At 45.3% G+C, this 21,874-nt stretch overlaps 1 protein-coding gene across 1 annotated transcript in view; it reads right to left on the reverse strand.

Moving 5' to 3' along the window:
- Positions 1–1,891: 1,891 nt before the first annotated feature.
- CHSY1 (chondroitin sulfate synthase 1) overlaps positions 1,892–21,874 on the reverse strand; it is a 79,440-nt gene continuing 59,457 nt past the window's right edge. Inside the window, exon 3 of the mRNA XM_059823731.1 lies at positions 1,892–5,473. Within this exon, the coding sequence (XP_059679714.1) occupies positions 3,881–5,473 (1,593 nt within the window). The 3' untranslated portion in view covers positions 1,892–3,880. The remainder of the gene's footprint in view (positions 5,474–21,874) is intronic.

Genomic DNA, 21,874 nt, shown 5'->3' on the forward strand with positions numbered 1-21,874 from the left:
AGGCTGCTGGAGGACGAGCCCCGGGGACGGTCACTGCCGGAGGACGAGCCCTGGGGATGGTCACTGCCGGAGGACGAGCCCCGGGGACAGTCACTGCCGGAGGACGAGCCCTGGGGATGGTCACTGCCGGAGGACGAGCCCTGGGGACGGTCACTGCCGGAGACCAGACCCTGGGGAGCTCCCGGGTGGGGACATCAAGCCCCTGACAAGCAATGCGGGACCGGGGAGCGAAGATACCTGAAGGGTGAGGATGGTGATGGGTCATCCCATCTGTGCTTCCAAACATGGTCCCTCACCAGTCACTGGTCAGCAGACGTGAGGGGCCTCGAGCCACCGACCTGCCATGCGCGAGCAATGGGCAAGGGCGAGCGGAGCCAACGAGGGCGAGGAACCCCCGTGTGACACCATCTCTCACCATGAGCCCCAGCAAGACGAGAACAGCAAAGCGTGTCCAAGCTCCGCCTCGAGAGTTCATCCTCCGTGCGGGTGCGCGGGACAGAGCTCGCACCCATGGCTGGCCAGAAAAGGTGGAAGGGTTTAAGCCCAAGTGTTGAAGGGCTGCAAAGATACTATTGCGGTGAGCATGCCCGCGACCAGCACGGCATCTGACATGCGTTACATACGCTGGAAGAACGAGGGAAAGAAGTGTCTCGTGTTTTTTAATTGTTTTAATGAAGAAGAGAAGCATCTCAATATATAGCAAACGACTCTCGGTCACCACGTTCTTCAGTTTCAGGATGACACCACCTCATTTTCTCATACCTTTTTTTTAATGGACTAGAGGCAAACCCTCCCGGGTTTTCCAACACCAACTGGCTTCTCGGCATGAAGTAAACTTCTCTCCGAACCAAACAGCCAGAGTAAACTGCGAATGAAATGTTCCAGCCCCAGAGGGGATTTTTGTCAGAGGCTGGGTTAGCACTTGCCAGTCGATGACTTCCACCTGGTCAAGCTCCTTACAATTTGGGCAGCAAATACCGCTTATTTTAGTATAAAATGGGTTTTATAAGGTTAGACTTTATCATAGACGGTTATAATTTGAAATTTAACTTTAAAATGGATTACTTTTAAGCTGCGAGTCCATAAAATACGTGGTCAATTAAGATGTGGGGCCTCAAGAGTTGCCTGCAAGGTTGGTGTGAAACTCGTTTTTAACGCTGCTTGGACAGATTTGGTAACTGAATCAGAACTGCGGCAACTGAGCAAAAAAACCCCAATACCAGATGGGTGCTTTTCATTAAATGGCTTTTTCCATTTACGTGCATTCTGCTTTTACCAGCTGTTATGGACTAAAAAAAGTCCTACATAATCATAAATGTGAATAAATACCGTATAAGTACAGGGCTTTTTTGCCCCCATCTTTTGGTACAGTTCTTTAGGGTTCATATTCTTCAAGCTCTTTTCTGCAGCCACTAATACTAGTTGCTTTTCTTTTTCTTTCCCTTGTGTGAAGAAACACTTCTGTAATCCCTAAGATTTTTGCTTTGGGACTTAATTTTTACATAAAAAAGCCTCACACCAATATTGAACAACTGTGATAAAACTGGCAGCGCTATTAAAAGTAAGTGCTTAACACAATTATTTTTGAATACACAAAACATTATGAAATTATTACGCCTTGTCATCATATGCATTTTAAATGTATAGTTACGGACGTTTTCAGACAGCACAAGCACTTTTAATCTTTTCACAAGGAAAAAGTCAGAAACCTCCGTTAGAGGCGACCAGCTGCCCCAGGGAATGGCACAGCTCATCAGCGCGGGCAGCAACGGGAGCGTACACCAGAGTCAGATGAATGGATTTGTTTTCCCTTTCCCCAAGGTACGTGGCATGAAGTTTATCCCGGGCCAAAACACAACTTAAGAGGTCAAAACCCTTTGTAAGAGGGAGATCCTTTTATCTGGACTTACTTCCCAAAACTGCTTTACATTTATGGCTGTGCCTATGCTGGATGAAAAGATACGGACTGAGGCGGACGACATGAGGAGCTCCGATTGCAAATAAAAAATCTTTATTGCATCTTAGAAGCAAGTCTTTAAAAAAAAAAAAAAAAGATTTTCCATGCACTGAAACCATCCAAGTACCTACATCCTTGGGACTGTCACCAAAAAACGATGAACATTATAAGACATCGACTCTACACTAGTTGCAGTTCATATTCCATACACGTGTAAACAATGGTTATTTCTTCTACTGGAATAGCAATTACTCCGTAAGATCCCTTCAGACATGGCAACAACCTAAGCATCGGTTTTTCTCCATTCCTTCACTAGTCTCCACTTCCCAAAGAGTAGGCAAAGTGGAACTGAGAGCAATGAGACGAAATGGTGCTGGAGGATACGATAGAAAAATATATTGTTCGCTGGTTTTTCTTTTTTTGTTTCTGTTGAGCAAGATATTTACAGGTAGGCGGGTCTCAAGAGATCATCTGCTTCAATGACAATGTCCATTCACTGTCTAAGTCTCAGTGTAAAGGGTTCCCTTTCTGGCTTTAAGGCACTTTATTTTGTGTATTTTTCTCTTACCTTGCTAGGTGTTAATTCATAGGGATCACACTTTCCTTGTATTTGGCCTCCCCATCCCCAGTTCCTCTTAGCATACCAAAAAAAATTCCTAAGCTTACTGGAGTCATTCCAAAAATGTTAAAGAAATTTGGGAAAAAAAGATCGATGAAAAAAATATTTTAGAAAGTAATCTTTGGAGATCATTTACTGCAAGTATGATGTACACTACCTTATCAGTGAGAAGATGCAATACATTCCTAATATATATATATATATTTACACACACATATATATATATATAAAATATTAAAATGACTAACAGATATTCAAGGAAAGGTCAAGAACCTAAAACAATGGATATTAAATAAATTAACGGTCTATCAGATACAGAAAAAAATAATCCCAAAACAAAACTAGTTATCAAATGTAATAATTGTTCCCATTAACATCACGTAACCGACTGAACAAAATCAATGCAATCAGGTGCAGTACACTCGGTATAGAAGATTTTCCAAAGTTCTCGTTAGGGATCTCTAATTGTTCGTTGCGTACTGTCGCTTTGCTGCAAGAGATTCGCACTTCCCGTCCTCTTCCCCTCCCTCATTACGCTTCAGCATTTCTTGATCACACCGTCTCAGCTCCAGACAGGACAGCGGTTGAGGATAATACGCAGAACCCATCACGGATTCTTAAAACATTACGTCCGTATATATGGACCAAATATAAAAGACAAAAATTGCCACAAGGACTAATCGGACAGCAGGTTGTGCTTACTTTCTTCCCTCCCTTGAAGTCGCCTGGCCATAATAAGTGGAAGTGTATTTTCAAACTGAAACAATCAGCCATTTGGAAAAAAAACCTCCTGCGATTAATACCCTTATCATCGCCACACTGATTTGTTTTGTTCTAACGCAAATTAAAATGTAACGGCTATCCTTAACAAAAGAAGCAGAATCTTTGCCCGGTAGCAGTCACAACAAAACATTTAGATACAGCGTTTTGTCACTTGGCTTGCACGCTCAGGTCCCAATTTACAGAATCCCAGCAACGAAGACAGCAACGGAAAAGGTAGGAAACAATCTTTTGTTCATAAGGAAATTCTAATTCAAGTCAGATTTCCGCTGATCGGTCAGATAACTCTTAAACAATTTTTTTGTTTGAAGGCAAATATTGATCACAGTTTTGTTCAAAACCAAGAACACAACAACAAAAAAACCAACGGCCTTGTTCTTCTCAAAACGAGCGCTTTGTAAGAAAACAATGATGATTTCTAAAATATATCCTGTGTGGTCTTTTAAAAGTGAATTATCAAAAAACATTTTCCCAAAAATAAATTAGATAATTAAAAAAAAAGTCTTTTCCAGCATAGCTGGACATTAGGCTGTCCTCACTGAGCCATTAGTATTGCTGCTTTTCCCAAAATTTGGGTCATTTTTTTCAAACCATATTTCAGCCAGCTGTTGTGTGGACCCATAAGTTGAAGCTTTGGACCCCAAGCACATTTTATATTGTTTTGGATCAAGATTAGGGTCACAAAAAACAGGGTGATGCACATGGACTACTCCAATTTCTTGGCTTCGGAAAGTTTTTAAGCCAGCTTGAATGACTTTGTTAAATAGGTCTACGTCTTCAAGGCCCCAACCTTGGATGGAGACATCAAAGCCACCTGCTCGAAGAAGATCACCTTTGTAAATACAGGTAATACCAAAGCCATAGTTCCTCCAGAAACCTGTTTTCTGGGTGAAGGCAAAATGATTGTCACTAGGAACTTTTCCACTATAAACAATCTTTGGATCATACTGGCTGAAAATGATGGGAAAGTATACTTGTTGACCCAAAACTGTATTGGCTCTACACCGCTGGAGGAATTCTGTGGTAAACACTAAGTCAACATCACAGAAGAAAAGTAAAGACTCGTTCTGGAACTGAGAAGATCCGACTTCCAGAGCCAGTGCCCTCGAGAACTCCCCCGACACCGGTAAAACCTGCATGTCAGCCTTGGGGTATTTGGAGCGGTAATCTCTCATCAGCTCGATCTGCTTCGCTTTGTCAGGGTTGGAGTTGGAATTGAAAAGCAGGACAACCAGCTTGACGTTCTGGTTTGGAATGAGGCATGTCTTTTCAAAATTCCCCATGAACCTTGCGAACATGTCAAAACGTCCGGAGAGAGGAATCAGGATGTTGATCTTCTTGTCTTTGAGTTCCTTCCTCTCTACTTTTGATCTGCTGAGCTGGAAGGGAACAAACATCTTCAGTGAGTTGGAGAGGAAAGACAAGGATCCAGAATCCTGGTTGATTTTGCTGGCCAGCTCTTTGGCGTCCATCTCTTCGTGCTCCATAAACTGGATCTTGCTGAATGTCTGCTGCAAGTACGCGTGCCTCCTGACAGGGACAGTCATCTTCTTCCCCTTATGCTTTTTGTACAGAAGCAACAAGTCAAGAACATACTCTGCTCCGTACATTGGATTGACTCTGCGATAGCCATACTGTATTTCCTTGAAATCTATGATCCTCCCCCGGGTCTTAGCGTTGGCGTTGATCATTTCCATGACCTGCATAACAATGTCATCCAACGCTTCACGCTGAGAAGAGTCCATTCCTCTCCGAGGGGGCTGCCCGTCGGCACCCGAATACAAATACTTGCCGGTAAGAAACTCCCACTCCAAGATTTCTTCCCGGTGGCGGGGCTGGAATCGCATGAAGGAGGGTGGCATCCCCAGCTGCAGGTCATCTTTGTGGATTTCTGTATTGCTGTATTTGCTCATCAGGACAATTTCCCGGTGCAGCTGTACAGTCCGGTGGCGCAGCTCTGCTATCTTGCGGCTCAGCATGTAGCTGTGAAGTCTGTACTGGTACGGGGGGTTCTTATTCGGGTGCAGAGTTATAGCTCTGTGTATTTTGCTGTTCCTCAGGTCTCGGATATAGCCTTTTTTGTTCTGCTCATAATTTTCATAAAACAGCTGCTGCATCTAGAAGAGAGAAAGGAGAAGTTAGTGTCTCGGCAGTGTTGTCCTTGTGAAAGTTAGCCCACGCAGCCCCCACTGGGAGAAAATTCCTCCTTGATCGCAGGGCTAGAAGGCTTTCTGAATAAGCTCTTCTCGGGTTTAGGCACAGGTTGTAGCAATACCAGCTGCTATTCAAGGAAATTAAGACGATTATTCATTGTAAACTGGTAAAAGAAACATCTACCATGGATTTGGGATTTATGACAGCCCATTCTAGAGATATCACCATCGGCCAAACAACTGAGCAGCAAGTGGATTGTAAGCTCATTTTTTCACAATACAGCATCACCAGGAAAAAAAACCCCATGAAGTGTTCACTACAAAACTCTTCTGCCTCCCATGGGCTTTAAGAATAACAGTAATAAAGAACATAAAAAAGGATGCCATATACATAGTACGCAAGTATGATGACACTGTCTCCGGTACACCCAAATGCTCTTCAGGCATTAAAAATCCAGCTTACAGAATGTTTTAGTCAAGATGCTAAATATGTTATCTCAAGTGCTGCAAGGCAAAGCTACTGTTCCCCTGTCATTTTAGAATGTCAACAGAAAGTCAAATGCACCTGAGATTCCCAGCAGCAGTTCCAGAAGGCAGGTAATACAGGATGCATATGTACACTAGAATGAAAGCATCCTTAAAGTGGAAATTGCTATTTCAAAACAAGAAGATAGCGAGCTAAGATTAGATTCAGAAGCCTTACGGAGAACTTAAGAAAAGCAGGCAAACCAGCTTTACAGTTTTCAGTAGGTCAGGCAGTAGCTGATATAATGAAAGGCATGTGGAAACCAGGATGATAGAGTGGAAAAGAAGCTGAAAAAAACCCCCAAAACAAAACAAGAGAAAGAAACCCCCTCGTTACATATCAGCCTAGACAATGGACATTTAGAAAGATCACGGGCTGATTCGATGTCACAACACAAATGTCATCAACCTGCCAGAGGAGCTGACATGACAGCTTCATTTGATATAGGATCCAATCTGTTACTGGCAGCAGAATTTGCTATAGGTAATACAGTCAATAAAGCACATGTAAGGCGGCTATAAAGATTAGCAAAGAGCTAAAATCCAAAAGACAAATGGAAGAGAGAATGAGTCAAATATGATGGCAATTAAAGGGAGTGCTAGAAAGAAAATCACAGGCACCGAAAGCCTCCCTTTAACAGACAGTGCGAGTGATGCTTCTACCAGCTGTTGAGACCCAGCAGAAGTCCTGTTTTATTAGGCCTTCAGTTGCATTTTTCCCATTATTGTGGACAGACATTGAATCTAAGGGATAAACTTACACCTGGATTTAATTGCCACTATCTTAACACACCAGATGTGCGTATACTGAAACCTGAAATTCAGCGTATCACTGTGGACAGCACAGGAACAAGCCGCATATGCTTGAAACTGCTCACGTGGATTTTAATCTGAATAAATGTAATTCATTTCAAAGGAGGGAGGGAGGAATGTCAGCCAGACTGAGAAAGAAAGGACATTTTTCTCATGGGTCATCACCAATCCCCCACGCCTTCTCCATTCCTGCTCAAGTTCACCTTCTTGCCCGTTCTTCCCCAAGTGATTCCTGCTGCTTTCATGCTGTCTGTGAGCAACTCGGGCCAGAGGCTGCCTCTTATTAGATAGATCCCATACAGCAACGCGGCCAAAGGAGAACATCTTGGCGATGGCCTCTTGGCAAGCCACAGATCAGCTGCCTGTCAAGATGTACATCCCTTTAGAAGTCATGAGAGATTTAAAGAAGTGCTACGGGCAGAGGTTAGTTGGTCTAATCCTACGTTCAGCTGAGAGTTATCCAAACTGAATGAACCTCATGCTTTCCTGAGAAGCATGTTTTTTCCCACTCACCCAAAGACTGTTCTTCATTTGTATCCCTATATTGTTTCCTCTACTAATAACACTTTATTTTTTGTCCACTTCGAACCTCGCTGCTTCTGTTAAGGGCTCCAGGAGACCTCAAATCACACCTGCTTACGGTTAGTCCTGTAAGCACAATTTATTACAACGGAGAGCTCACACAGCAAGAACAAGACCAGTCCAACACTGCAGGACCCACATGTATATTTTTACTGACGCCACTGATCTATCTTCTCTAACACTGTGTGTGTGTATATATATATATATATATATCTCTCACTAGAAGTATTAAATGCATATGGTAACAGGCTGGAGATTTCACTGACATTTTAACTACAATACAACTATAGACACAGGCTTTCCCAGGAGTATTGTGACATCAGATAAAAATTCTTAAATCATGTCATTAGGCAACTATTATTTAAACGAAAATTGACAATAGGACTTAATTTCAAATCTTGTTTTGAATTTATAAGAAAACAAAATCAAGACCATGCAGCCTGAATGCATTTATTCCAAAATCGCCATCTAGGGCATTCTGAATTAGCTGCAAGAGGAAACCATGAGAAGCAGAAAGGCTTTTAGATTACACAACAAAGTTTTAATAGAATACCGATGGGTAGGAAAACATTATAAAACTTCCCAACGGAAGGAGAGATATGAACCCCTAGCAAACATCCCTAAATAAAATTAACAAGCGTATTTTAAAGCTCTGGCTTGTCATGCAGGAGTAACCTCTTAGCTAGGCTGGCTAACTTCGGAACTTTTAAGACTACTTCTTGCCTCTTCCAAAAAGTAGCTAACTTCAAAAACTGAACTGAAAATAAAACAAGACTTTACTGGTGCTTCAACACAAAGCAATTCACAACTGAAACATCTATTAACGGCCACCTTGCTCCAGCCAAAAAGGTGACAACTGTAACAAACCCTGCGCTCCGGCCAACCCTGCAGCGCAACTAATGAGAAGCACCCCAGTAGCCAGGCTTTTAGATAATCCTGTTTTTCAGAAGAATGCCTTGCAAGGCTGGCACTTCCATTGTTCTTCCTATGAAGCCTCCCCCTCTCCTACTCCAGCGTCCCTCTTGTCTCCTCGCATTCAGCAAGATGTCTACCTGGACTTCAGTAAAGCCTTTGACACTGTTCCCCACAGTATTCTCCTAGTGAAGCTGGCGGCCCGTGGTTTAGACAGGTACACTCTTCGCTGGGTAAAAAACTGGCTGGATGGCCGAGCCCAGAGGGTTGTGGTGAATGGGGTGAAATCCAGCTGGCGGCCGGTCACAAGCGGAGTCCCCCAGGGCTCAGTTTTGGGACCGGTCTTGTTTAATGTCTTCATTGATGATCTGGATGAGGGGATAGAGTGCTCCCTCAGCAAGTTTGCAGACGACACCAAGTTGGGAGGGAGTGTTGATCTGGTCGAGGGTAGGAAGGCTCTGCAGAGGGATCTGGACAGGCTGGATCAATGGGCTGAGACCAACCGGATGAAGTTCAATAAGGCCAAGTGCCGGGTTCTACACTTTGGCCACAACAACCCCAGGCAACGCTACAGGCTTGGGGACGAGTGGCTGGAAAGTTCCCCCGCAGAAAAGGACCTGGGGGTGTTGATCGACACCCGGCTGAATATGAGCCCGCAGTGTGCCCAGGTGGCCAAGAAGGCCAACGGCATCCTGGCTTGCATCAGAAATGGTGTGGCCAGCAGGAGCAGAGAGGTAATCATGCCTCTGTACTCGGCGCTGGTGAGGCCGCACCTCGAATACTGTGTTCAGTTTTGGGCCCCTCACTACAAGAAGGACATTGAGGTGCTGGAGCGTGTCCAGAGAAGGGCGACGGAGCTGGTGAGGGGTCTGGAGCACAAGTCTGATGAGGAGCGGCTGAGGGAACTGGGGTTGTTCAGTCTGGAGAAGAGGCGGCTGAGGGGAGACCTTATCGCTCTCTACAACTACCTGAAGGGGGGTTGCAGAGAGGTGGGTGTTGGTCTCTTCTCCCAAGTGACAAGTGACAGGACTAGAGGAAATGGCCTCAAGTTGCGCCAGGGGAGGTTCAGGCTGGATATTAGGAAAAAGTACTTTACCGAGAGAGTAGTGAAACATTGGAATAGGCTGCCCAGGGACGTGGTAGAGTCACCCTCCCTGGAGGTATTCAAGGAGCGTGTGGATGTGGCATTGTGGGATGTAGCTTGATGGACATGGTGCTGTGTGGTGTTGGGTGGGTTGGTTTTTGGTGTGTTGTGCCTTGTTGTTGTTGTGTGGTGGTTGGCTTGCGTGGCTTGTTTGTGTGGTTTTTGTTTTTTTTTTTTTGTTTTTTTTTTTTTTTGTTTTTTGTTTTTTTGTTTTTCAGGTTGGACTTGATGATCTTACAGGTCTTTTCCAACCGTAGTGATTCTGTGATTCTGTGATTCTGTGATTCTGTGAAGATGCAGCAGGCACGGGACGTGCCAGCATCCTGCAGCCCTGATCCCCCATCCAGGGACCAAGGTACACCCCACACTGGTAGGAAACACAGGGAAGGGTATCGGAGGGGGTTAATAATTCCCTACAGGGAGTATAATGACTTACAAACTATTTTTGCACAGTGGCATGAAGTGCTGTAAATGAAGTCCAAGTGGCCAGCAGCCAACAGAGCAATTTAACCCTTCCTGGGCTGAGGTGCCTGCGGACACTGACCCAATGCTGCAGAAGTGCTGCGATGCCCACAGGCTTTCCTTCACGATAAGGAGCCCCACGTGGATTGCATCTTCTCAGCCACATCTACAAAACTTGAAAGAAATGAGCAGCTCCCTCCATACAATTTGACAGCTCCACCAACATTAATCCATTTAAATCATTAAGACAGCGCTAGTCCTCGGCATTGGATTTGATGACTAACAAGGGCAAAGCCCGACTATCGCCCATCACTGGTAAGGTAGCTTCTACCTCGTTTGGAACCAAAACACTATGCCAAATATTACCTATCAGCACACGCAGGCTTTCGACTCCACGCAATACTGGAATGCCATAAGGAAGACAAAAAAATCGTAATTACCTCCTGTGCACATCATTAACAGGTGGGTGGGAGAAGACAACAGAGAAAGTAATACCTGTAATGTATTTGCTCCTTCCACGTAGCAGCCATTAAACACGTGGGGAGCGTCACAAGCCCAGAATGTGCACGTCTCTAACAGACATTACGTGCAAACTTCCCCATGTCTGTTACCAGATTCTTGTGAGTTGAACTCTTGCAAACTCTTCTTTTAGTGAAACAGGTTTCTCTATGATTCTTTTCAAAAAAAAGAACCTTTCATGGATATTAATTTTGCAATGATTATATTCTAAGCATGCTTTATTCTAGCGCAGAGCACTGAGAGTGTAGGGATACAAAGAAGAGCTACTCTTTATTGACCACTATTTACTCTAGACCTGTTGAAGCCTTAAAAACCCTAATGTTCCCCAAACCATTAGAGACTGAATGTTTAAACTGTGGTACAGCTGTTGTGGGCACTACTGGCTCGTGTCCAAAAGACCAACTGAAAGGAGAGAGTGTTATGTTCTTCGTTTTAAATGAAGAAGTCTTTTGCAGGCCAAAAAAAGTGTACTGGAGAAAATGGACTTTAAAAATAAGACCAGTTTATGCAGAAACTGGCCCGCAGCCATGGATTAGCCCCCAAGGGCTTTCTCTCACAGCTCCAGATTGTACTACCACAGCCCAGAAAACGCAGCCCCACAAGTCTCATGAAAAGCAATCATGGACAAGACATGTTGTATGGCAGGCCTCGAAATGCCCAAGATGTGCTTTAAATACAAAGCCCAACTAATTAAAAGCTCGAAAGATGGCTAACGTCACCTACCGCGTGAGCACCTCAGTTGGGAGACGAGCACACAGGACCCTCTCTGCAGCTGGTGCAGAGCTGTTCTCCTATGGGAGCAATGAGGGTGCCGGGACAGCCCTTATGCTGCTCCACGGCTCTGCTGCCAGAACTACGCAGGATGCTCGCCCCCTCTCCTCCTCGCTCCTCCTTCCAGAGATGCAGCCGTAGCGGTGCAAGGGGGCAGTTCCTGTCAGTTGGCTGAAGTGAAATGAAAGATGTTTTGCAGCCACATCCCAAGTAACTGTATGAAATAATTGTAGCTGCACTGACATAGCTTTGCCACTTCGGAGACAAACACAGGGAAGTAATGGATAAACACTCATTTCCAGTGAACTTGGCCACTCATTCATCCCTTTAACCTCCCCAGTTGCCACTACAGGAAAGGATGCAGGAAACACCACTCGGCGCTGGGAGATCAGCTGACAAGCGAAGCCCTGAGCTCTGGAGCACGATTAAATGACATGATCTCTCAGACGAGTTACTTCTCACACAGATTTCATCATGTACCACTGGTTTGCATTTGCTTTGTTTCATAAATTAAAGAGGGGCAAGAAAATCAGCTGGACATCCCGAACAGCCAGTACTCAAAATTTCCATAGCAGACTGCTAGAGAAGCAGAGGCAGACCCAGCTGTGATATACTGCGACCTCTGAGTACAGTAACTCCAGGCATGCTCTGAAGCAAGAAGTTTATTTTATACAACACAATTGCCTCTTCTTATATGATACTAAGTGAAACAGCGCCTGTCTCACTCAAGAGCCTCGCAGTGCCTTCTGCACTGCTCTCCTCTCCAAAGTATTCGAGAAAGGAAGCCAAGTATCTAAGGCAAGTTTCAAGCACAGCAAACTCAGGGTCATTGAATTCCCAAAGAATCTGTGAGTTAGTAGAGTTACTGCTGGAGTTCAATCTTTTGTTAACAATACCAAGCAGCTGTTTAATTAAACAACTGTCCTTCTCCCAAGCCCTTCTTGTTTAAGCAAGAAGAGGTTAAGAATTACTTATTCATTTACAATTTCTCAAACCAAGCAGCCTTTAAAGTATTCCCAGCTTGGCAACGGAAAGGAGAAAACCTGCAAAAATACATGTGCCTTCAAAACTGGCATCATGTATTTCACCTCCGACCTTGAGCTTGATAATCTCATTACCCAAAACCTACACGTGGGAGCAATCCACGGCACTTGGGAACTGAGATCCTCCAGTTACAAAGCAGAGGAGAACTTCCCTCCTCCTGGCCCTGCATTAAACTGAGCTTCATCTTCCTGGTCTAAATGACGATACAGGATCCTGGTCTCCTCTTCGTCATGCAGCAAGGATCCCTTCCTCAGGTCTCCCCTATTTTGGACAAGGGAGACAAGTTGAATCAGACCTCCTGTGTAAAGAAAAGAAAGACTAGCGCAATCACGTAACACCCTCAAAAGAAGATAGTTGCTCGTTTAGTGAAACATCCTTCCCCTTGGGTGTATCTGACACACAAACTACACAGGTGCCACTGTGCACTCCATAAAGCCTGGAATTGCTTCTCTAGAGACACAGCTTCATGTTTTTAAAGCATAAACCAGAATACAACCTGAAAGCATTTTGTACCTTAGGAGTAACCAGATAAAACAGAACGTGCCCTTTTAGGATATTTAGATTTAACTGTGCAAACCTCAGGAGAGCTGGATGCAATTGCGGGCTGTACTTCCAAAAGGTTCTGATTTAACAGAAACAAAAACAAGTAAAACACCACTAAATATTAACAAATGTTCTATCCTACGGCTATTAAAGAAGCAGAAGATCATAGGTGCTAATGACTAATTATTGCTATTTCTTGAGAAAGTGTGCTCAAAATTTGTTTCTAGCATAATTTCCAAATTACGAGTCCTGGTGCAAACTGCTGTTCTGCACATGGCTCTCCCTTGCTCAAGTTAAGGCTTTGACCCACGGGGCAAATGATTCAGCTCTCCCTCTCCAGCAGAGAGGGACTGCCTCTGTCCCAGATCCAAACAAAACCAGGAATACAGCGACTCGCCGCTGATTCGTTCATTTAAAGGCCAGACTCAGGGGTGATGCCAAATTACTTGCCCACCGAATATACTGCGTCTCGGGATTTCTTTTCCTTGTTGTCAACTCCACACTTTCAGAGTCTGCAGTACAGGCAGAGTACAAGAAAAACTTGGTTTTCATTATGAATTTCAACAGGCCCATGAAAGAAAGAGCCGCAGCCTTGGCAGTCGGTATCTGCTCTTTCTCATGCAAAGTGTTAAGATTTCAGAGGAGCCGCACATGACCCTTGGAGGGTAGTTTCATGGAGATGATGAGCAGAAAGCTTCTGACACCCTGGCAAATATTTTTTTGGATGCTGGAAACAGCGTTAGAGGGATGCAACCTCCTCTGCGCAGAGGCTACAGAAGAGAAGACCTCTTCTGGACTGCTGCATGATTTTCCACCATGTGTTTTCAAGAGGCAGTAATGTAATCACTTAGAAATACTTTCGTCCATGGAATTCAAAGATTCCTATTTGGGAGCTACTTTCCACATCCAGTGGTTTTGTAGGAGTTGCAAGCCATGATGGATGATAAGCCTTTTTGGTCCCCAAACACTTGGCAAGGCCACCACCAGCTGCTGCTTACAGGGGGTGGAGAAGAAACCTTCTGCTTGGAGAAACCTCAGCTGCAGCCTAGGCACCCAGGCATCATTTCAACATCGGTCCAACAACAGAAATAAAGCCAAAGCAGTGTAGCCTTTCTGCCAGACTGGCTGGGGACAGCAGTGATTTTGTAGCACACACCAGATCAGGTCTCCAGGTCTCCGCCAACACCAGATTCTGCAAGAACCCTGGAGGAAGGATCAGCCCCAGTGGATCTGGCTGCAGGATCCAGCCCATCACCAGCACAGCTTTCTTTTAATGCAAGATGTTTCAGGAACCCCCACCCCTGAGTAGGTACACAGTGCCCTACATGGAGACGATGTCACGGTAACAGGTCCGGGCTGAAGGACAGTACTGAAGCAGTCACATCAGCGCAAAGCTCTAAATCTCTCTGAGCCTTCACAGGAGATTATTGTGAATTTAATTAGGCAAAGAGTTGGCCTCACAATAGCTACTGCTGCAGTTCTTCCCTGGGTGTAAAAAAGTGGAGGTGTATTTCAAAACCAGATTCATTTTCAAGACTTTTGGCACTTGTAGCTTAAGCAGCACCATTTTAGATGAGGAGGGACACAGCTCCCTTCTACATGGCAACAGGCCATGCTTGCTGTTTCTGATCCCTCACAAAGACTCGTGGCAGGAATAGATCTTTTGGAAAGGGGTGAGAGGGGAGCTGGGAATGCTGAATAAAATCCTCAAGACAAGGCCAGCTGCTGAACTGCCTGTGTCAAAGCTGCAGCCCTTTGAACCTGCAGTGCCAGCAACAGCCTCAAAGTGACAGAGCATCTTTCATAACTGCATTCAGGAATCAGTCTGTTTTATGCTTTCCTGACAACCGGTGGTAAAACCACTTCTCTGCCAGCAGCATCAATATTGGCTAATGAAAATTGACAGAAAACTGGGAATATATTAGATTTCTGATTTCTCTGCTAGCGAGCCCTCCTCCCAGCTGCCACAACAGCGGTTCTCGTGGGTGCTGCTGCGTTGCGTCTCTGCCACGTGAGCAGCTGGAAAGAGGGACGTTGTTCAGGACACACTCTTGAAACCATAGCCCCTTCCAAATCGGTGGTGACCTGTCCCTAGGAGGTGGCAGCTGCACACCACCTCATGCTGGCAGGGATGTCTGAAAGACAGAGCAAGCCAGCATTTAAATAAACTCTGAGAGTGGGCTCATTCCATCCACTTGGCTTCGCTGGATCAACGCTTGGCTCCGCTCGCACCTCACCAGTGTCGCCTGGTTTGCAATGCCACAAAGGACAAGGTGATGGCTGAGTAGCTGTGGTGTTAACTGGATGGCACAGCCACCTCTCCTCTCCAGGCCTGGAGTTTAACGAGCGCTCCAACATGGTGCTCACTAACTGCTTTTTCCAGGGTCGTGCTGAAGACACCCATTACTTAAGGTGACTGAACACCCACAGCCCTTTAGCAAAAAGGACATGCAGTGACTCCGAGCTTGCAGGTGATAGGGAGCTCCATGGGGATTCAGCTGACTTCTTTCAGATGAAAACTTCCCCCCATCTGAGAGCCAGCCCTGTTAGCAATTCAGTTTGAAGGCCACTGGCCATCCTGTGTCCCCGCTACCCCTCCAGCTCAGCAAGCTTAGGAAGAGCCGCTGTGGCTGCGTACAAGGCACCAGGGCCTGCGATTAACTATATATCAGCCCCCCAAAAAGCAGAAAGCCTCCCAGCGAGGCCCACGATCTCCCTCCACTCGCTGCAGCAAGGCTGCCTGCCTTTGCTGGCTGCTGCTGAAGGCTGGCCTGCTCTGAACGGGAGGGGAGCCGGCAGCACGAGGCAGCGCTGGGTTTCCTGCCCGGGACCGGTGTCAGCAGGACGCCCCTCCAAGGCATCCAGCAATGAAGCTGGAACTCGCTCTGTGATCCTCTGGCTGCTTCTCCTAAATTAAGCTGGATTTAAAAGAACATCTCCTTTTATTCCTGTCGGTGGAAAATAAGAACAAGCTATGGAGTTCCTTACAAACTCCCGCAGTACCGGTGCCCAATACAGATGTAACGTTTGTGACATAGGCGGATGGTTTCACTGCTCCTCTTTCATCAGCCTGCGAGCTCAGATCGGTTCTTCATCTTCAATCTGTTTTTTCAGCCAGAGCCACCATTTCTGGAGCTGGTTTGAAGACAGTCTACAAGGGCCTGGACTCAATCACCAGCTCGTTTCACACGGGGAGCTGTGCAGGATGACAGCTTCCAGGGTTCACTAAAGCCACACAGCATTGTTCTGAAGTGTGCGTTTTAAACGCGTGCACATTTTTTTTTGCCAAAAGAATTGTTTAGTAATTGCTCAGAGGAGGGGAGGGAAATAAAGCCACAAACCCTTGTTTTATGTGGAGAAGCCACATGTTTCAGTCAGCCCAGGAGGATCCTGCAGCTGAGCCCTGGCCCTGGGATAACGCAGCTTTAGAAGGCTGCGATGGTAAAGAGCATCATGCGGTAACAGAATTTCCACAGCAAGATGCCATGATTGCGAAAGTGTTTTTCTTGTGCTCGTATCATTACCACACAGGACTTAAAGCCTGCCCACTATGCTGTGCTGAGTTTAAAAGCAAAATCTGCCCTTTGTCTCATCGCCGAAAAACATATGTACACCGTCCAGCATAGACATGGCACTGCCAAAACCAGACAATGACAAGGTCTCCGCCTCAGAGAGTTCTGCCATCTAAAATACGTGCAATACACAGTAGTTTGCTTATAAAAGATACAGCTCCTTCATCAACGGGGAGAACAGCAGAGGAAGTTTGCCCATTCAGAGGGCTGATGATCTCTCAAGAATTTGACTTTCATGCCCTGTACATCGAAAGCCCCATAAATTGTGCATTAATAGCTCTAACTACAAAGGTCATCTATTTTTATTATTTGCTTTGCTGAACCACAAGGAATAATATATTTCAAATAAGGCACATTTTAGGAGAAAGTAGTGATTTACTAACGCAAACTGGAGCCTCATTTGCATAGGATTCGCAGGGTGGGTGCAGATTCAACACCCCGGAAAGAAGAGAAAAGCAGCGAAAGGAGGAAAAAGCAGGGAACGAAGGGAAAAGCATGGCTGCACGTGCACAGGTTTGGGACCAGCCCATTCCTCTGCAGTTTCATCTATGCTCTGAACTAGAAGAAAGGCAACATCTTTCTATGCAGCCACAGCTTTTATTGTCTTCCTGTCAGTGGAACAACTTTCTCATTATTAAAACGAGCTGTCAGGCAGACTGGCATTTCCCTCCTCGCGGTGTCCAAGTTAGCCCGTTCGTTCAAATATGGTTAAAGATTTCACATAGTGTTGCTGGCTAACTGTATATGGTCTGAGGTTTTCTGGAAGTTTGCTGTCTGGCACAGTTTGGAAAAGTAACAAGCAGTGTAATTCTGCAGCACTCTGTAACCAAGTGCCTCTTGCATTACACATGGTCTGTCAAACCAACGGCCTCACCTCTGAGCGGGTGTGTTTAAGCTTCGCTGATGTACACCATCCATCATCTAGCTTTGACAAAAAGAATATTCAACTGCTGCTTTTGTAATGCCCTAAATTAAAGCTGGAGATGTGGATACTGATAAACCCAGTTATGCTGAATGTAAATGCATTAGCCACCATTAGAAATGTAAAGGAAAAAAAAAATTAAAAACTGCCTCAAATATTCCCAAGCTTGGTGAAGGATTTGCTATTCACACAACACACTGAACGCCCTTTTGAACATTAGCTACGCACACATGGAGAGCTTTTTGGTCCCTTCCTAGGGTCTTCTTTGTTCCTCTGCTTCCGACCTGGAAGATCCTTTGTTCTGCTGGTTGCAACCAAGCTGCCGCAGGTGCAGTTTCGGGAGAGCGGACCTGGCTCCAAAACTTGTGCCCATTACCTTCAGCCACTGCTGCTCGGTCCTTCCATCCCTCCAGCAGCCTGCAAGCCTCCGCTCGCACCCAACTAGAGCTTTCTTTCTCTTCCCTCCCCCTTGAAGGCTGCAGCCCCTCTGGATTCAGACACTGGTCATCTTGGGGGTACTTTAACATTTTCAGTAGTGACTTCCCCTTATCCCAGCGACACTTTTCGCTCATCTGGGAGACAGGGGCAATGGGAGGAGCAGGGAAACATGGAGATCATCTGAGCGGGTTTGACCACCGGGTCAAAGTCCCATTGCTCTGGGAAACCTTGTGGGTGCTCGACACTGCTGAGCACAACGGAGGAAGGCAGGGAGGGAGGAAGAGCCATTGCTGAGAAAGCAGAAGCAGCTTTAGCCAACAGATGGAGAAGGCTGGTGGAGTTAGCAGCTTCGTTCACCAAACAGCGATGCCTTGTCTTTTTATGACCCATTTTTAGTTGTTGATCGAGGACATTTCAGGGATTTGACTCATGAATAGCAAATGACTTAGGCTGAGTTTGCCAAAAAGCCTTCTCCTTACTGCAGGAAGGCAGGGCTGCTTTGAAGTAGCTCCTGAAACAAGACAATTTACAGCCTGACAGCTTAAAGCTGCATTGAAACGGGTACTCGTTTCCTCGGGGCGTTATAAATCGCCGCGGTTCAGACGCAGGCGGGCCGCTGGCCCAGGAGGGCAGGGTGCATGGATGGGGACTGTGTTCTGCTGTCCCACAAAGGCACGTCCACGAGGGAGCCAGAGCCCTTCAATGGGGCTTTCAGAGGGACACACAGGACTACTTTCTGCTGCGTTTTCCTTAGTACTCTTCTGAGATATACTTGTATCATCTGAACTGCAGGTTGTTCCCGAGTTCAGTGTGGTTTTGAGCTGGAGCTAATAATGGCTCTGACGTGAACCCGATGAGCAAATAGGTGTACTCGCAACTCACAGCCGACAGCTGGCTTTAAAACCGCTACTGAGAGCAAGTTTTTGCAAAGAGACTCAGCTGGTGGCAGAAGGACATGTTCCCCATTGCTGACTCGGCCCTGGGGGCAGCACTTCGTGTCAGAAAGCAAGGTGGGCACTGACACACTCTTGGCATCTTAAAACAAAACGCAGCTCATCTGGCAGGGCCTAGAGGCACCCAGAGAGCTCAGGGTGGGAGGAAGGCTCTCACTCCGCTCAAGGACATCTATCAAGGGCATACTCTATAGCAACAACCTGATTCTGGATGCCAAATCCAGCATTATCAGTATTTTTCTCTAAAGTCTACAGAAAGAGCTATACATGTACCCCAGGATTCTCACCCCTCATTTCTTGGCTGTTTTGCCTGTCACTGTTTGGCTTTTTTTCAATGAAAGGGCCAGCGGGGTAGCAAGCAGGGTGCTGGACCATGCTTTTTATCAAGCCATGCCTCTGCTGCCTTTGCCTCGCCTTGATGCGAATGCCAAAGTCAAATACAATCCACCCACCCGAAACAGATGTTAGAAACCTGTCTCTCTCTCTTCAGCTGTCCTCTGAGGTCTGGCCTCCTGTCAAACACCCGAGGGGATAGTTTTCTTTTTTATTTTTAAGGCAATGGTAATATGTTCAAAGGCTTTTTTCTGTTTGGAGAAGGCAAATCTACACCTGGTCCAAAACTGCTTCAATACACACAAGCGAATAACAACCCTCTGCCTCTGACAGAAGTTTGACCTCTTGACTTGCAAAATAGTTGTTTTCTACCTTCACAGAAATTTTAACAGCTAATTCAGTAGTGCCACAGGAACACAGGTGACAAATCAAGTCCAATCTATTCAGTGTGCCATCTTTTTATTCAGCAAACTGTCAAAAGAGAACTTTTATTTTTCCCCCTGGTATGACATCTGTTTCTACAGGGCTTTAAGGCAGAAGAATACAGAGATGATCTCCCGGGCATTTTGTTCTCCATGGAAACAGTGCACCGTTATGGTATTTCCCACAGATAAAAAAAGAGGAGGAAAGGATAGGCAAAGACGGAGGGAGAGTAGAAGGGAGAAGGCACAATGGCAGACCAGAAAAGGCAAGCTTACAATACCATTGTGTCATCTTACAGTACTTTTTAAGCAAGATGCTCCTTTCGGGTAGTTTATGTCCTAAAAAAACCCCAAAACATAACAGCAGTCTGTGTTGCGCAAAGATGAAAGATGGAAAGCATTATGCTAACCTTAAAATGTAGCTCGGGGGCCTGGTGCATCACAGACTGTTCGGTATTAGCATCATCCAGAAAAGCACTGAAAAATGCATTGCAGGATATTGAAGAAATCTATATCCGGATATTAAAACTAGTATTCAGTAAACTGCTAGGAGTGACTATCACAACGTGGTCAGACCACAAGCTTAATGAAGCCTAGGAAATAAAGCACCATGACTAATTTGAAGCACATTAAAAGAAATCACATACAAACTCCACTAAATCCATCAACTCAGAAAGGATACTTCTTTGCCTTACTTCGGACGGGTGAGGAGACAGACGCATGTGATTTACAAAACATGTTGTATTGCTCATTGCTTTACGTTGATTTTCAACAAAAGTACTGCCTGTTCTTGAAGTCTGGGATTTCACACTTGGAGGATTTCTAAGAAAGAGGTTTCACGGCTGGAACCGCAGTGACGTGGCCCAAACCTGAAGATCCAGCACACTTGGTGCCTGCCTGCTGCTGCCTTCCCGTTACGCAAAGCACTGTTCCCTTTGGCAGCAAGGATGAGTGTCCAGGTTTTGTGACCCACTAGCAGAGTAACAGCGTCATCTTAGCAGATGTAGCATGTTACTTGCAACGAGTCAAGAAGTAGGTCAAAGCAAGTCTTCCTGGCCCTGAAAGCCCAGCTTCCTGGGCTCCTCGTAGGTTGTTTTTTTCTGTGGTGTAGCCCTCCTGTCCACTTTGAATGGGAAAGAAACCATGCAACTCATTAAACGTCAGCTTCTCTCATTTTGTCAAAGGGCTGAAATACATTGGGAGAGTAAAACAATCCCACAACATCAAAAAGCACACATCAGAAAACAACCCTATCCGAAACACCCTTCTCATCTTCATCCTTCAGGCAACTCCCACTCAGTACTGAGATCGGAAACTGTCTTGAAAGGACATTTACCTGAGTTGCTCTGCTCTGCTTTTGCTTTATGTTCCATAGGACAGCAACTAGACAGGCATCAGATGGTTCACAGGCGTGAGAAGGTGTGCAGTAACGATAGCCAATGACTTGCTCAAGGTGGCAGCTGGAGCTTTATGAGCCGCAGGGGATGATACAGCAGGTCTGCACAGATACCACGTTCGATAGCAAGTTGTGTGATAAATGCCAGCCTGGAAATTTCTTTACAGGAAGAGAGATATACCGACGACTTGAAAAGAGCAGAAGATGGTAAGGGGTTGTAGTTTATGACAGTAGTTGGGACTACTGCTAATAATTTGTGCCCTGAGTGCTACAAAATGCCAGAAAGAGTGAACTATGTGAACTCACCAAGATGCAGGTTTGTAAGAGATACACCAATTCGTGTCGTTGCTGAATGATGCCAAATCCACTCCACTGGTGAGTTAGCCGGCTCTATATTAGGTTTCCTTCTTCACTTGCAAGTTACAGAAACCATTACCCTGACATAATGGTTAGAGTTTTAATAGCATGAATCTTTTGGTCATAACCATGAAGAAAAAAACAATAATAATCTGTAAGCCTCAGTGGCAAACAAAAGAATGTAATCTTTATTCTCTTGCCCACTAAATAATTATGCTTACATCATGCTAAAATAAAAGTCTAGGTTGTGCGTTCTGCTATTAAAAAAACAAGGAAGAGATCAAACTGTCTATATATATGGAATTATAAATCCAAGCCATATATAATCCAGACCAAAGTATGTAATCAGGACATAACAAATGGAGTTTAATACTCAGAGGAAACCACAGCTCTGGAAGACATTTAAAGGAATACTTCCATTTTCCTAGGTACTATATCAGGTTCTTGGCCAGACATTTTTGATTGCACTGTACTAAAAATATAGTCCTAGTTTCAGAAGACAAAAATTTTAGAAGGATGACGAAATGTGAAAGGTAATTGCAATGCACCGCTGAGCTATTTTATTACATTATCTAACATCTTTAAAGAGTAGATTAGCTCACAGTTCAAACATCCTGGTTCCCCTGATGTTTAAGTCCTGGCATCGACACAAGCAGC

This window comes from Gavia stellata, chromosome 13 (assembly GCF_030936135.1).
Source record: "Gavia stellata isolate bGavSte3 chromosome 13, bGavSte3.hap2, whole genome shotgun sequence".
Classification (NCBI taxonomy): Eukaryota; Metazoa; Chordata; class Aves; order Gaviiformes; family Gaviidae; genus Gavia; species Gavia stellata.